The 17,294-nt window shown below is 35.7% G+C and overlaps 3 protein-coding genes across 5 annotated transcripts; 2 read left to right on the plus strand and 1 right to left on the minus strand.

Annotated features, from left to right (window-relative positions):
• Window positions 1-137: 137 nt before the first annotated feature.
• LOC306882864 (TATA-box-binding protein-like) lies at window positions 138-5,728 on the minus strand. 3 transcript variants are annotated; one of them, XM_079437841.1, is made up of 9 exons: window positions 5,616-5,728; window positions 4,954-5,083; window positions 4,058-4,177; window positions 2,228-2,568; window positions 1,952-2,039; window positions 1,657-1,748; window positions 1,380-1,547; window positions 1,024-1,118; window positions 138-911 (listed from the first exon to the last, which is right to left on the minus strand). In XM_079437841.1, exons 4-9 carry the CDS (start codon window positions 2,560-2,562, stop codon window positions 832-834), a joined length of 858 nt encoding a protein of 285 aa, XP_079293967.1. In that variant the 5' UTR covers window positions 2,563-2,568; window positions 4,058-4,177; window positions 4,954-5,083; window positions 5,616-5,728; the 3' UTR covers window positions 138-831. The 3 variants fall into 3 exon arrangements, with proteins under 3 accessions (XP_079293967.1, XP_079293968.1, XP_079293966.1); XM_079437842.1 differs by lacking the exon at window positions 4,058-4,177 and having other exon boundaries at window positions 2,228-2,536; window positions 5,616-5,723; XM_079437840.1 differs by lacking the exon at window positions 4,058-4,177 and having other exon boundaries at window positions 5,616-5,711.
• Window positions 5,729-6,182: 454 nt separating this feature from the next.
• Window positions 6,183-9,631, plus strand: LOC306882129 (N(4)-(Beta-N-acetylglucosaminyl)-L-asparaginase-like). The gene is made up of 9 exons (XM_079436612.1): window positions 6,183-6,348; window positions 6,742-6,880; window positions 7,073-7,229; window positions 7,780-7,828; window positions 8,052-8,090; window positions 8,299-8,394; window positions 8,727-8,794; window positions 9,137-9,241; window positions 9,392-9,631. The coding sequence occupies exons 1-9, from the start codon at window positions 6,240-6,242 to the stop codon at window positions 9,500-9,502; spliced, it is 873 nt and encodes a 290-aa protein (XP_079292738.1). The 5' UTR covers window positions 6,183-6,239; the 3' UTR covers window positions 9,503-9,631.
• A 333-nt stretch (window positions 9,632-9,964) lies between these two features.
• Window positions 9,965-16,972, plus strand: LOC306882419 (ras-related protein Rab-1A-like). Its single transcript, XM_079437020.1, has 7 exons — window positions 9,965-10,123; window positions 12,797-12,869; window positions 13,074-13,169; window positions 14,573-14,668; window positions 14,802-14,933; window positions 15,659-16,496; window positions 16,565-16,972. The coding sequence occupies exons 1-6, from the start codon at window positions 10,110-10,112 to the stop codon at window positions 15,854-15,856; spliced, it is 609 nt and encodes a 202-aa protein (XP_079293146.1). The 5' UTR covers window positions 9,965-10,109; the 3' UTR covers window positions 15,857-16,496; window positions 16,565-16,972.
• The last annotated feature ends 322 nt before the right edge of the window (window positions 16,973-17,294 follow it).

The following is a 17,294-nucleotide window of genomic DNA, read 5'->3' on the forward strand; positions in this document are numbered from 1 at the left end:
TCACACACTAATACTGAATCTCCTCACTCAAAGTCCTTTCTGTTGTAAAAACTGTCGTCATAACACTACTGAAGTAAGATGTAATCTCATATATTATATATAAATATATATTAAAAAAAACATACATGGAGGTAATACTTTACAATGCAGTGATAGACTGAAGTTGGCAAACATTTATTTGCATTCAGTGTAGCAAAGTAAATTAGTTACGTAGATGAAAGTATTAAATTAAGATGTCAGTGCTTTACATGGGGCTATTGGAAGACCTACAGTCATACAATGAAATGGCAATTAAATCATTAGATCTGTCAACCAATCTCATTTGAAAACTGTAACTTAAAAGGCCAAATCCACATGGCGACTTCAACAAACGATGATCCGCAAACTTGTTTGCAAAGCTTTGTTGGAAAATAACCTAAATGCACTCATCCAAACAAGAGTTCCCTTGCAATCAACATCGGCATTGCTTGCTACAGACTGATTCTTCTCACTGACAGGCAATCAGTAATGCAATAATACATAAAACCTGCTAATAAAGGGAATGTGTAAAAGTATGAAATGAACATTAACATCATAAAACCATAAAAGAATTCAAAACATTAAAATGTTCGGACATAGTTAAAACAGTATGTTGAAAACCAAATGGCAGGTGAAAAACATTTAAAAAGGAAAAATAAAAGCATTTTTCACCCTCAAATGTGTTCACTTTCCGAGTGAAGAAAATGTGTCCTTTATATTTACAGGATTACAAAAGTAAATAAAACTGCGTAGGTCACCCTAGACATCAGCCATGGGATCAGGAAGTAATTCACCAGCGATAACAGAACAAGATTACGTAGTCTTCCTGAATCCTTTCAGGATAGGGTATATATTCTCAAATGCTTCGTAAATTTCTCCTCTAACCTTTGCACCTGAAAAAAAAAGAAGAAGAAATTTTAATTATGCAACTTCAGTATCACACACAATATCATACTAGAACTGCATGGTATTGTTTCACAATTTTAAATACTACAACAACCTCACCTGTAAGTACAACTTTTCCTGAAACGAATATTAAAAGGACGATTCTGGGTTTGATCATTCTGTAGATTAATCCCGGAAATAACTCTGGTTCATAGCTGGGGAAAAAGCATCAGCAGCATATTAGTGTTATAGTTTTTCCATCTCACAGTCAGAATGCTGCTCACAGTCTCACACTTTAATAAAAGATCAGGGGATTGCAAATACATTAGTGTAATAGTCAAATAAACCCCTCAAATCAATTAACATAAGTGGTACAAAAAGTAACAGTGCAGAAAATTACTCACAAAAGTACTCAATTTAGTTTGGGATGTGATATATAAACAATATGAATAATAAATAAATAAAACAAGACAAACCTGCTAAACTGCTGGTGTGTAAGCACCAGGCCCTCTAATCGGATGGGAAACTTGACATCACAGCTGCCGACCATGTTCTGAATTTTGAAGTCCAAGAATTTGGCAGGAAAACCCAACTTCTGCACCACTCTGGCATATTTTCTGGCTGCCAATCGGGACTGTTCCTCACTGCAAAAGTGAGTGCACACAAAAAAGGCAAACTCACACACTGCTGTTTGTTCTACAAGTTTGTGTGAGAGGAAGAAAATGACAGCAAGTCCACAGATGGCATTCGTACCTTTTCGCTCCGGTGCACACCATCTTCCCTGAGCTGAAGATGAGCGCTGTTGTTCTGGGTTCTCGTATTCTCATGATGACAGCAGCAAAACGCTGAAAGTGTTATTGATGGATATTTGTGTTAAATCAAAATGGATGTTTTTGCCAAAATAGACATTGCATGAAATGTTATTGTTCAGAAAATATCTACTTGTGACCTACTTGAACTGTAATGTTTGCAAAAGGTCAAAAAATACAAAAAAGGAAATAAAATCAAACAGTCTATCCTTATTTTAACCAATTAAAACTAGTCTTACCTTTGGATTATATTCAGCATTTCTGGCTCGAAGTGCTATCGTCTTCAAGTCAAGTTTGCACCCCAAGTTTACAGTAGACACAATATTCCTTAAACAAAATGTAATATACTTTATTTTTCTTGAACTTAATACATAGAAATTGTAGACTGTAGATAAAGCTGATGATATGATCCTCTCAGATATGTTTTAACAGCTCAAAAACATTTTTTATTATCTGAAAGTTAATCAACAATGTTTTTGACAGGATTGTATTATGATGACAGCTAAAGAACTCACTGTAACTGAGGGACGATGCCAGAGCTCTCTGAGGCCGGTGTGGCAGGAGTGATGGGGGTCATAGGGGTGAGAGCTGTGGTATAAAGTGGCATGTTGCCTGGCAGTGCCGTTGTGGTGGAGACCTGCGAGTGGTAGAGCTGCGGTGTCTGACCTGATCCTCCCACCATCCCACCGTGCTGTTGTGAGGCTGCCTGTTGTTGCTGCTGCTGCTGCTGCTGTTGCTGTCGCTGCTGTTCCTCCAGGAGGGACAAGCTGTTGGTGTTCTGCACTGGCTGCGGTGTAAGACCCGTGCCGTACGGTATCATGGGACTGAAAATGGACAGGCCAGGCGTCATGACTCCCTTTGAATAGATGCGAGGGGACAGTTAACTTTATGTGCTGATGCACTGAAAGAGTTTTGATTAAATTATGTATTATGTGCAGGCTGGAATATACTACATGTCTTCTGCACAGATTTACAGTGTGGAAGAGTCCAAGATCCGAGTTGGCAGATTTCACAGAAAATCAAATAGTTTACGACGTGCACAATTGTTTTTGTTGTTGTTGGCGGCTTTAGACTTTGATGCCACCCAGTCCGAGGATATCAAGTATGTTTGATATTTTGAACCAATTTTAAAGCACAACTACATTTAAAAATAAGATGAAGTAAATAAATGTACAAAAAAAAAAAAAAGTAGCAGTTCTATACTAACAGACAAATAATGTAGCTTAATTAAAGCTGCAGTCCGTAACTTTTTTGGGGGTAAAAATTATCCGAAATTAATATTGGAGCAATTACATAACCAGCCAGTGTTCAAAACTATCACCTTACTTTAGCCCGATTCACAACAGTTTGCTTATAATGTTTTCAAATTTGTGATACGGGTAGGTTTTCGCAGGAAATTCGAGCATGCTGCTGCGTCATTACATCACGTCTGTAAGTTGTCCCGGCTACTAGGCTGTAGCATGTGAGGATCCTGCAGGTGGCGGATCGTTTAGCCTTTTCTCATAGCAGCTAGGATAATTAAATGTATATTTTGATGGCGCATGCGAATGAAATTTAATTATATTCCAGTTTTAAATGCTTCCGATTACTGATAGCCTGGGTCCTAGGATTACACAAGATTTGTTTTTTAAAGAAAACCAGTTCGATGGAAGCATAGTTTGCTTTTTGGGTTAAAAGAATTTATTCATATGAAATTTGAATGGCATGACAATTAGATTAGACTGTACAGAAATTGAATACAAGCTAATACACTATACTCATAGTCACGCAATGCTGATGTTGTTAACATTAATAATTTGAGAATAAAGTATAACAATAATAATACTTTGCACGGTTTGATGGGACATGAGCTAACCGATCTTTAGATTAAATCACCATTGGTAGCACGATTTATGGTAATGCTTTTATCCTCAGTTGGGCAGAACAAACGTGGCAGACTTGTTCCGATGGCAATATACGGTGAAAATTCTTATTTGGGCATATTTCCAAGACATAGGCTAGAATCTGTGATTGTGAAGTAGGCCTACAGTAAACATCCACACAGGTGCGGGGATTGACAGCTACACATTCACCTCAAAACATTAGATTAATCCACGCTGAAGCCGTGCCAACTCACAACCCCACGCAAGCAAGATAATTCCGCAAGCAGCTGCAATTCCAGGTTTTCAAACAGAGACGGCGACAAAGAGACAAAACTTACAGACTGCAGCTTTAAAGCTAAATATTTTCCAAATAATAACACATACACACAGCAATTTGTCTTGAAACCTTCCTGAACAACATGTAGTGATGTAGGGGCTGTTTGACCATTTTTATTTAAAGGTTTTCTGACTCCGAAACTCAACCTTTCTCTGCAATTTTCCAGCTGTGGTCCTTGGAGAGTCTTTAGCCACTCAAACTCTCCTTCTCACCGTGCATTAGGACTATATAGACATGTCCTCTTCCAGGCAGATTCATAACATTTTCTGTTGATTGGAAATGCTTAATTATTGCCCTGATGGTGGAAATGGGAATTTTCACTGCTCTGGCTCTTTTCTTAAAGCCACTTCACTAATTTGTCTTTTGCTGCACATCAGAAATATATTCTTTGGTTTTTCTCATTGTGATGGATGATTAAGGGAATTTGGGCTTTGTTTTCCCTCCTATTTATATTTCTGTGAAACAGGAAGCCATGTCTGAATAATTTCATGTTCATAATCACCCTGGAGTGCTCAAAATTGTAAATATGAATGGGAATATACTTCAGAGATATTTTACTCATAAGAATTCCTAGGGGTACCAGTAATTGTGTCCAACGTGTATTTGAGAAAAACATTTTTCATAATGATATTTCCCCCTGTTTTCAATTGTTTTAGTTAAATGAAAGGTTAGATTTTTTTTAAATAAAAGATCAAAAGGATTAATAATGCAGGTTTATTTTCAGAGCCTTCTTTGATCATTTACCAAGGGTGCCAAAAATTCTGACCACGACTGTATTAACAATATGAAATTTGCATAGTATAATGCAGTGCTTTATACAAAAAAAAACTATTCAGGTGACATTTAATTTTCTACAACGGGGGTCCCTTGCACCAGGACATTAATATTTGGGTTTCCGTTTGAAAACCCCTGGCGTAACGTATGATTCCCAAGTTTTTCTCTCTATTTCTCGGCAAGTGTATGACGCCTCAGTTTTTTAGACTTTAAAAGCAGTGTAGTGTATTCCAGTGTATTTATGTATACTCAGCACTGCTTTACTCACCTGCGGAGATTCCAGCCCTTGAGGGAAAGGAGGTAGGCTGTTGTTCTGCTCCATACTGACAGGTTATGAAGCAAAACAACCGAGTAGTGATTTCAGGACTAGCTTCAAGAATCCAACAGCTCCAAAAGACCTGTGGTCAAAAAACAAACATACTTTCACACAATACGTCTTCTCAGAAACTTGCGTGCGTTGTAAACATAAATAGATCTGTACATATCTAAAAGGGGAGACATAATTGAATAGTTCGGTTGTAAATCTTAGACTGGGAATGTAAATTTAAAATTAATTTACAGAACATAAAACGTGTCAATAATGTACACACCAAGAGTAGGGTAACTTAAAGGGAAATGTTGATGCTATTTCTACTGCAGTGTGGCTCTGCGGAAATTCAAATCAATGTTTTATCACATAAACAACGCCGCTTAACATAACAATTCACATTCAACAGAAAGCGACGCCAGAACTGACAAATTATCACGTAAGATATCGGAGTACGTTAAGTTAATGCCTGCGACGCAGAATGAAGTCCAGCGTGGCTAACGTGGCTAGTTTGTGGAGCTAATCTAAGTTATTCGTTACAAACTCAAACAGTTCAAGCTAAGTTACATAAATAACAGCTCTCTCTGCCGAAATAGTTTAATGGATTGTATATGAAAACAAACCGTTAATTTGCAGAATCGCTGGCAATGAGTTCGTGCAGAATAGTTCCAGAAGCGCAGGGAGCGCGCAAAACATGAGATTTCACAACCACTTCCGACAACTTTAATAATGCACTTCCGGGTTCACAGATTCCGGGACTATTTCATATTTCATGGATATTAATTTAAGCAGCAAAAAAAAAAAAAAAAAAAAAAAAAAAAAATCAACATTGAAAACCCGAAGTTAAAATAAGGAAATAGCTAAATTTGGAAAAAAAATTAAATAAGTAAATGTAAAAATAAAAAAGTGCTAGAGTGTAGTAAAAAGCTGCTGTTTGAGAATAATATTACAGTTTTACAGTAATATTACTGTACTGTTTACTTTTTGCTTATACACGTATTCAAAACATTGTACTATTATTTAATCATGTATGAAAAAATTGATGAGCCAGACTACTTATATGTATACAATTTCCAAAGTAATATTACAAATTCTATAATATATGTTTATTTTGTGTCTCTCCCATGTCCATTAAAAAGCCATCGTGACTTTTATTTTGGAATTATGTTTTGACAATCCTCGGTCTTCAACTCTTACAAAAGAGGGAGACGAACATAAATACATGTGTTTTAATGCACTGATGTCAAATGGCAGCTGTGGGGACATGGGCTTTCTCTCGTCCTGCGGTGGAGAGAATGAGATGTATGCTGCTAGCTGGACAAAATGCTACAGATGTTGTAGAAACAGCAGTGGCAGGTACATATAAATAGACATCTGTTTGTACCATCAATCAAATACGTGAACATTTTTATTATTTAAAAGTGGTTGAAAAATACAGATACTGTTAATAAATGAGGGATGTAGACATTAAACAATTGGTTTTCAAGTGGTTTATGAAACCAAATACTCACTATTCTTACTACCTTTACAGTTCCCTTTTTATTCATATTAATCCCGAGACTATGTTTGTTAAAGTAAGCAGACTTTGTTTAATTAAGAGGTTTACTGGAAGTGTTGAAATGTATTTATTAAGTAAGCGTGTCATACATTGTAAGTAAATAGTTTTCTATATTATTGTTTCTTTCTTTTATAAACAACAACAATGCATCTATGTTTTTCTGATTAATAATAAGAGGTATATTTTCTTAGAGGTGGAAGATGATGTAGACACGGGACGGCACATTGTTGGCAGAGGAGGATATCCAAATTCCAAGGGAGTGGTTGAATGTGATGCTGCAATTATGGAAGGTGTGCCAGGGAGATTTGGGGCAGTGGCTGCACTTCGAGGGTAAAAAAAAAAAAAGCCTTGATTTATTATCTTATCTAGTGGAATTTCTTACATGTAACAAAATCCCTCCAGGGTTCAATGCTTTCGTTTGTCATGCACTGTTTGGGAAAAAAATGGGGAGAAAAAAAAGGAGGTTTATTTCCATGCCACCTGGCCCTGAACCATCTTGTATGCTTGCGCTTTCATTGATAGAATTGCACAGCCATGTCGTGTAGCTCGCAAAGTAATGGAGAAGAGTCCTCACAGCTTGCTTGTTGGAGATGGAGCAGAAGCATTTGCTCAGGAATTGGGTTTTACATCTGAACCCAATGCCAATATGCTTTCTGACCATTCAGATACTGCTTACCGGGTATTCATCCACACACACTCACACATACACGGTATATTATTCTTGCAGTTGATGTTTCTTCCATATTGTTATTTCAAACCCTAGGAAGAACATATATGTGACCCTGGACCATAAAAGCAGTCTTAAGTCGCTGGGGTATATTTGTAGCAATAGCCAAAAACAATTTTTCTTTTATGCCAAAAATTATTAGGATATTAAGTAAAGATCATGTTCCATGAAGATATTTTGTAAATTTCTTACCGTAAATATAACAAAACTTCATTTTTGATCAGTAATATGCATTGCTAAGAACGTCATTTGGACAACTTTAAAGGCGATTTTCTCAATATTTTGATTTCAGATTCCAGATTTTCAAATAGTTGTATCTCGGACAAATATTGTCAGATCCTAACAAACCATACATCAATGGAAAACTTATAAATTTCAATAAATCTCTTATAAATCTCAATTTTGACAAATTGACACTTAATTATTTTTGTGGTCCAGGGTCACATATGTGCTAATTGATTTTAATGACATTTTTCTGTGTTTTTTTTATATATTACAAAAGGAATACCTTGAAAAAAATAAACCTGTTAGAGGTGGGCATGATACAATAGGTAAGAGATTAATATATTGTGAAAGCTTTCTCAATGAGTAAATCATATTTGGGCCAAACCCATTTTTTTTAAGTTAAGATGACACAACAAGGTTGTGAATTTGGCAGACAAAATAAGTTTTCAACCAAGTATGGCCTAATGTAATAAAATATAACGGTAACATTTAGCACACAATTTTCTGATTATGCATTTTGTGATGGATTAATTTTGTTTACTTTCTCAGGTCTTATAGCTCTTGATCTAAGTGGTAACATAACAGTAGGTAAGGTTGAAAATGTTTACATTTCCTATTCTCTGAAATAAGCTTTATTTCTAAAAAGAATATTGTTCTGATGTAGTACATGTTCATATTTAACTATTCAACCATGATACAATGTCAATATGAGTCTAATAATACAAGTATTTACATATAAATTCTGTTATTTTACAACAAACATTTGTATGTGCCTTAATGTACACACATTGTGCAGGAGTTTCCACATCAGGAGCTCCCTTCAAATCACCAGGGCGGGTGGGAGATTCTCCACTTCCAGGCTGTGGTCTATACGCTGACCATACAGTAAGTTGTGCAGCTTTATAGGTCATTTAATAAGCTTTGCAGGGCTTTCAGCTCTTAGCCTATTTCTGTATTATCAAATTATATTAATTTGTACAAGTATGACAAGTTTCTTTTCAACCTTGTTCTCTGTATTTTCAGGTGGGTGCCGCAGCAGGTCATTTGAATTGTTTTTTTGTTTTGTTTTTTACATTGCATCTGAGCTTGTTCTTGTACAAATGCTTTGTTTCTCAGTAAATATCACACTGTACTAGGATTTTCAGATGCAGTATATATTTCCTTTGGTGACTTCACACTTTACACTTGGAGAATACCTACTATATATATTCCTTCTGTCCACAGCTACAGGTGATGGAGACAAAATCATGTGCTTCTGCCCAAGCTTTCATGTTGTGCAGCTGATGAGACAAGTATGTAATACTGATTTGGCATAAATTATCACCTTGGATAAATATTCAGTTGTGTATTAATTCAGCGATAATATATAGGATAATGTCCAAATGTGTCGAAATGTGAAGGTGTAATCTGCATTCAAACACTTTTTCTGCAATCAAACACATTTTGTACACCGTAGTATTTAATGTTAAATTCTGATGATCTGGCTGAGTGTCATGACGTTTCAGTTTTTGACAATAGAGGTGGTGTAAAGTGAAGGCGGTCAATGAAAATGTCATTAAACCATTAGAAAAATGTCCGTGTTGTAGTAAATTAGATCTGGCTCACATTTCTCTCATCTTTTGTCTGCTATTAAGGGCTCATCTCCTAATGAAGCCTGTCATGCTGTGCTTGCCGACATACAGAGGAGAATAGGTGGTGATAAATGCTTTGAAATTGGGCTTATTTCTTTGAATATGAAGGTAAACATTTCCTGACCTCAATATAATAAATATTTATTATATGCTGTTTGAAGTTGCATATTTGTTTTTTAATATAAAAATGTCATTTTAGCAGCTCAACCTTATTTGCAGCAGATTCAAGTTTCTAACTGAACTGAGGTCTTTTCCCAGGGAGAGGTCGGAGCTGCATCTTCAGTGGAATTTCCATACGCATTCTGGAACCAAGGGTTGAGTTCGGTGGAGGAGCTAGTCATTAACCAACAGAAATCCATAAATGTGTAATTTCTACTCATGAAGTATGTGGTTGGTCATACAACGTCATCGCTTTTGACATTTGTGTTAACCTTTCAATTCTTTGTATGAAAACCACTTTGTGCATTATTCTCATAATCAATAAAAATGTATCTGGTGGGTCACGGTCTTCTTTTTGACACGTATATTGATCAGTGACACACTCACATTAGCCAACGCCACGTTTCACAAATGACGTAATATTTTACCCCTCTTGATAGGGGGCAGGAGTGCGGCAGTCCTCAGCTAAACGATTCAATTCACTATGAACTCATCGTGAACGTTTAATAAACAGATGTGGGTATTGTAGTTCTTTCTTCAGAAATTTTCCGTTTGGGCAGGCCAGATGATCTCTGAATTAAACTTCAACATCCGCACAGGTCATGATGACGACATTGCCTACGCAATCTGTTTAAGGTGTTGCTATTTCCTGGTTGAAGAGTCAGCCATTTTGGGTTTCAACCGACTAGCCTTTGCGGCAGTAGCTAGCCAGCTAGTTACTTTTTAATCAGGGGAAAGGTTATTGTTTCTAGTCTACCTTCACGCCGCGGAGTTGTTTTGTTTGAAGACAAACGGTTTTCACAGTGTCCTGTCCACGATGAATCCCGAATAGTAAGTGGTTGAGTTATTATGGCTTGTTTGTCGTTACTGAGCTCATAATTTACCTGTAACTTAGCTACTTTTGACAGGCAGAGGCAATGATGACTAGCTGTGTGTTTAATCTTACCAGCAACTAATATCACTGTATTTGATCTGTTTCACCTAGTCAAAGCCGGAAAGCAACTTGATTTTAAAGACCAGTATTTTTAAATCACAGCTTTCTTTAAAGAAGTGTTATTTGCGATAAAGCGGCTGTTGTTATATAGCGGAGCTCAGCCGGTTTTAATATCCATCCGCGTTACATTTATGAGAAGTAGAGCTCATTAGTTAGTCATACCACACCTTTAACACTTAGTATAGTGTAATATTTTCATCTCAAGCTATTAAAACTCCTGTTATCTGCCAGGCTTCATCTGAAATTAATATGAAAGCTAGCTGATGTAAGTTAAGCCAACGTCTTCAGATCGCTTTTCACTTACTTTTTAAACAGCTTGACGAGCTGGTGAAGTAGATTAATAACTGATTAAGTATCGTTAACGTGGTTTGGTAACCTGTTGCTGACCCCTTAATTTGTTCAGAAAGAGGGTTGCGGTTTAAGTAACTAGTTCAAAAATCATGTCAGCATCAGGAAGGTGGTCTTGCAAATTACTCATGAGTAAACAGTCATTCGCGTCAAACACCTTTTAAAGTTTGTAAAGTCATTTGTGATCTTTTATTCACGTGTTTTATCATCTGGGTTTGCTGCCATTTGAAATATAGTCACGTGCCTTGTTGTTTAACACTAAATTTTAATCACTTGTTTAAAATTACTGTACACTTGGACATTAAACTTAAATGTATAAGTTAAAGGCAGGATTTTTCTGTCTGCTTCTTAATAAAAGATGGTTTAGCAAGATTACATGCATAATAGCCACATTTCCACAGCACCAGTTGGATTTGTGCTATCTTTATTTCCTTATCAGTATTTATTTACATAATCTTAAAAGGTATTTGTTGCCATGTTTCCTGTGTTCATTGGCACTGAATTGTGAGGTTTCTACACTCCTGTTTAAATATCTGAATCTGCAGATGTCAAGTATGTCTCAAGGAACTGAAGTGCCCATCCCTTCCTCTATTGTGTGGTAGTCATGTGTAGGTCACATGCCAAATGACAAGCTACATGCTTCATTACAACTATCACTAGACTGAGTGTTAAGCAACTGTTACTTAATGGACTTCACATCAGCTGTTGCTTGTATTTTACATGGTCAGAATAAGGGTGAAATATGTTTTTTCAAAGTTAGGGGCTATTGCAATGATAGTTGTTTAGAGGTTAACACTCATCAGCAGTTTCTCTTTCGGTTCTTCACATGGTTTGTTTCAAAGATTCAGTACTAATGCGCATATATTTGTGGCTTCCTGAAAGAACATGAATAGTGATAAAAAAAAAAAAGACTGCAAGTCAGAATTCATGGCAAGTTTTTAACATCCATGTTACCCAACTTAAGATCCGCATGTTTAAACAAGACATACTTAGCTGAACACACTTATACTACACCTACTTATTCTGTTTGATCGAAATCAGAAACCAGTGTATAAACAGAGGGTCTTTACATGCAGTTGTTTTGTGTATCGGGTCTCTACACAGGAGCGTTTGTTGCAGTCAGCCTAACAAGGAGAGCATGACTTGAATTCAGTTTAGTGGGCAGGATGGAGATGAAAACAGACCGTTCTGCTGAGTCGATGAGCTGGTCTTGACCAGGCGGATCCACTGAATTTCCTTCCTACGGTCTTTTCTTACTAGGGCATGTTGAATAGGGACAGAGGATTTAGCACAACAGGCAAAAGTCCCTCTCTGTGGAATGCTTAATCAGCTTACTAAAGTTTCCCGACCTCAGAGGTGCTCAAGCACATTGTTTCTGTTAAACAAACATTTTAATTTTCTGCATGGAAAAGTGGACCAGTGACTGATTTACACTGTTAAACTGAGTTACATCAGACAGTGGTCTTACAGTGCTGGAAAGCAAGGTTCTGACCTGTTTCTCATGTTGCAGTGTGATTTTAATGACCTCATTACTTATGTACATCTAGAAAATAAACAATGTGTAATATGCAGTTAAAGAAAGTAACAGTTGAGTTCATTCATGCTTAGGTGTTTTGAGATGTAGGGCCAACTGCCAGCATCTGGTACATTCATTCAAAAGTTATTTTTTAAAGAAATTAATACTTTTATTCAGCAAGGATGCATTAAATTGTTAAAAAGTGACAGTAAAGACTTCTATTCATCCAAGAATCCTGAAAAAATGAATCATGGGTTCTACATGATACATCTAAATATTAAGCAGCTGTGCAACTGTTTTTAACATTGTTAATAACAAGAAATGTTTCTTCACCAAATCAGCAGAAATCTTTCCAATATGAATGCTGAAGACTAGCGTATTACCTGCTGAAAATTCAGCTTTGTCATCGCAGGAATTAGTTACATTTTAAAACAATAAAATCAAAAAGTTTTAAATTGCAATATTATTTCACATTACTTTTACTGTATTTTTGATCAAATAAATGCAGTCTTGGTGAGACTTTTCAAAAGGATTGCCAATCCCAAACTTTTGTACAATAACATGTATTTCACACAACTGTACTATCAAAATTTGGTAGACAAATATTGACTGTCTCAATGTTTTGTTACTCTTTCTCTTCATACAGTGACTATTTATTCAAGCTGCTCTTGATTGGTGACTCTGGTGTTGGAAAGTCTTGCCTCCTTCTCCGATTTGCAGTAAGTAGGCTATATGTTTTCCTGCATTTGCCGTCATGGAGACATCATTTTTGCAGAGGTTAAATCATCAGCTGTCTTTGTGTACAAAATAAATTTTGCATACTAAAACACATTTATATGGAAATTATATTTTACTTAAAAGCACCATAGGGAGAGGTTTGACTACTGAAACATCTAATTCACCTGCTGTTTTGCTTCTTTCAGGATGACACATACACAGAAAGCTACATTAGCACTATCGGTGTAGACTTTAAAATAAGAACAATAGAATTAGACGGAAAGACCATCAAACTTCAAATCGTAAGTTCTTTTCTGTCCTGTAATGAAATGAATGTTTCTGTATAAGATTGAATGAACGGAATATGCAAGCATGTAATTGAAGAAAAGTGAACGCTGGGTGTTTAGATGGTATTGTTTTAACTGTTTAGAGTAGGTCTATTCAATTGGCGGCCTGTGGGCCTAATCCGGCCCGCCAATCATCTTCATCCGGCCCGAGGAAGAGTATGCAGGTTGCACTCCATTCACCTTGAATTGTTCTTGCACTAATTAGTTTTGCCCGGGCCAGCCAAAAAGAAAAGGGAGAGATGCAATAACAACAATCTACCGGAGATAAATGCATACAATTTATAGTTTATGTGAAGATTGTTTTAAGTTCACTTATATAAAGTTGTTATTTTTTTCAAAGCCTATTAAATGTTAAAAATAATATAACATTTCAGTTATACTGTAATATTAAATGGCTAAAATTAAATGGAAAAATTTAATAGAGACAACAGTAACATTATTTGTATCAATGATACTTCTTCGTTAATAATAGGCTTGTAAAAAGATGCCATTAAACATATTTAAAATATACCATCTTTATATTGTTTCTATATTAATTTGGAAGTTCAGTGTGAAAATATGACAACACAAATATATTAAAATGCATTTAGTCACATTTTTTGAATTACAGAGAAATTGTTTTATTTTGTTCTTTTAATTTTTTTCATTGAATGGCAGACAGCACTAATGTTAACCTTTTATAGATGTTACTGTTGGTAATATTAGTTAATTTTACTGCTGAATATGCATTTAAATGTAATTTCCAATTTTATAGGCCCCCCAGAAAAAGATCGGGACGGCCCCCCACCCTCTTCAAATGTTCAATTCAATAATCTGGCCTTCAAATTAAGTTAATTGAATAGCCCTGGTTTAGAGACCTCATCAGCGAGAGCAGAGTTATGTCAGTGCTCATCATGAAGAATTTACTTGATCTTTTGATGGAAATTATGTCAGAGAGGGACCTTTTTCTTCTACTATTGAATAGGCCTGGGTTAACAATATTGAGTACGTACTTAATTTTCATTTTGATAAACTGATATCAATTCTTAAGTCGATATGTGTGAGCTAAGCTTCAGCTTCACTCCTGCCTTCAAATAATCACAATAAGTTGTTACTTGTGATAAAAAAACAACCAAGTCTCAGCTTTCAAATTGTCAATTTTATCACAAAAGTGTTGTTAATTTTATCCTCTAGTGTACTACTTATTTAGGGGTTTCATGTATAGGCCTAGCTTACAGCATTAGTTAAGGGAATCGAGTTTGTTTGTGGAATCTGTGTCAGTATTCAGTCCTACTATTGAAGTAGTATTAAAAATAGTATTTTTCTGAGTCTATTTTTGCATTTGATTCAGCTGTCATATTTTTCCTTCTTCCTTACAGTGGGATACAGCAGGGCAGGAGAGGTTTCGCACAATCACATCCAGTTACTACAGAGGAGCACATGGCATTATTGTAGTCTATGATGTTACAGATCAGGTGAGCTCATCCAAACCTTCAGCAAGTGTCAGTATTTCACTATAAACACCTGTGAAAATACCTTAAAATAAGGGTTTTCATTTCTGCTCTACTGTATTTATTTTAACTTTTTTTTTTTTTTTTATGCACTCAGGAGTCATTCAATAATGTTAAACAGTGGCTACAGGAGATTGACCGCTACGCCAGTGAAAATGTTAACAAGTTATTGGTTGGCAACAAGTGTGACTTAACAACAAAAAAAGTGGTGGACTACACAACGGCAAAGGTAATATTGCTTCGTATTATTTAACTTATTCCACTATTATTATGACTCCGTTTCAAAACCTAGTGAGCTGCCTTGTTGTCAGACTGATTTGAAATGTTATACATGGGCAATGACAAAGTGCATAGGATACTTTTGATTTCAGTAGATATAGCATGTTGATGGGTATATGCTGTAATAAACATAAAAATATAGAATGCACACTTTAGTAAAAATTTGAAGTTTTACCTTATACATTTCAGTACTGAATGAATTATATTTTTGATTGACACTTTTTTTCACTTTGTCTGGCATTTTAGAGCTCATAAGGCATTCTGGGATTGCCTTCACTATGAAGATGCATGTGCTGCTGCCTGTCTTATAGAATGTCAGGAGCAGTTTTATTTTAGTATTATGTCATTCTATTTTTTTTTTTTTAAATCAATATTTTTTGCATTTTATTTTAAATTCTTCTATTTAGTTTTTTTCTTAAGTTTTACTCATTTTAGTACTCTTTTTTTCAATTAGTTGCCAACGCAAACTTTTTTCATGCAAGTTTTTATTTTAGTGAACAAACTTTTTTTTTTTTTTTTTTTGTAGTTTTTGTTGTGGTTGACAACACTGCTTTAAATTTCTGCATAAATAGGCAGCTCACTAGGTTTTGGAGCAATGTATTGTGTGTACATAAGATTTGCAATTGTTCACTTTTCCAGTGTTCTAATGGAAAGAACGGCTTGGTTTATCTCTAGGAATTTGCTGATTCCCTTGGCATTCCTTTCTTGGAAACTAGTGCTAAGAACGCCACCAATGTGGAGCAGGCCTTCATGACCATGGCTGCCGAGATCAAGAAGAGAATGGGCCCCGGAGCCACAGCTGGAGGCGCTGAGAAGTCTAATGTAAAGATCCAGAGCACTCCGGTGAAGCCTGCATCTGGAGGCTGCTGCTGAGGACCCCTGGACCCCCCTCACCTCAGCACCTGGATCTTGGAGCAAGAGCCCCCACAGTAGGAGAAAGAAAGGGGAATAGATCATTTGTTATGGAGCAAAGAGTGAATATGAAGAATAGAGAGAATAAAAGAGCGTGAAACAGGCAACAATTTAAGTTACCCAAGTTGTACTGTATGTAGCCGCACTACCAAAAACATTCAAAAAATCTGCTTCCCCCCTCCCTTCCCTTGCTTTTCACAAACTAAAACTGATGAGAGGTCTGAGATTTGGTAACGGTCAGTCCCCTTCACCCCTGCCATCTGTCAGGGGCTGCTTTTAACCAACTCCACCCCAAAAAAGGATGGATTTCATTTTCACTCAACGATTTTAAATCCTCTGTGTGCAGGTTTCTAAGAATAATGTGTGTATTTATCTCACTGCATTCCTACTGCAGGGCTGATCTGTGGTCAAAATTCAATGACATTTTCTTTTTCTGTCCTTTTTATTTTCTTACTTTATTCTTACTTGATTATTTTACTGTTTATATTTGCATGTGTAGGTTTCTGTCCTCACGGATTGTTTTGCCAGTCTGTTGAGATCAACCGGGCAGCGGTGGTTCAGTCTTACATCTGTTTAGTAAATATATGTACATATACACTATGTATATATATATATATATATATATATATATATATATATATATATATATATATATATATATATATATATATATATATATATATGCATGTAAGATCTGAATTGACCGCTCTGTAGAGTTACATACATGATTCTAGTAGTTTTATCTTCTTTTGGATTTAAGTTGTGGCTGCAGACTCTTGTAGTTTTGTTGCGCGATGTGTAACAAGTTAACAGAAATATAAATAAATATTGTACGACCATACTGTACAATATCAGTATGTCTGCGATTCTTGGTGGGACATGTAGAAACCCTTTGTTTTATTTATTCAACATTTATATGCAAATATATTGTTCCATTAATATACAATCTCTCGATATTGGCCATTTACCTGCGGAATACATTGAAAGCAACAATCTCACAATTGCATATGTGACTCAAACACTATGTTCTCTTTTTCATAATAAAGGCAAATTAATTCATTTTTTGAATGAACTCTGAAACCGTTCATGTTTATCATTTTGTGCAGTTTTAGATGGATGTTTCACACATCCCATGTAGGGACATGTAGTATATGTAGGATTAAAGAACCCCAAAAGCAGTTAATTCATATCTTAGTATTATTTACATACTTATACAGTATTTATTAATATTTTGAATTAGCTTTTATATTTCTAGTTTTCATTTTAGTGTAAATTTGAAGTTTAAAGGATTTTACATTTTTATTAGGCTTTATTTAATTTCCATTTTGTTTGTTAATGTGAAGTTAGACTGATGATATGAGGAGAAACGTTTTGAGCAATGTTGCCTGGCAAATTTGGG

Source organism: Barbus barbus (genome assembly GCF_936440315.1).
Source record: "Barbus barbus genome assembly, chromosome: 16".
Taxonomy (NCBI): Eukaryota; Metazoa; Chordata; class Actinopteri; order Cypriniformes; family Cyprinidae; genus Barbus; species Barbus barbus.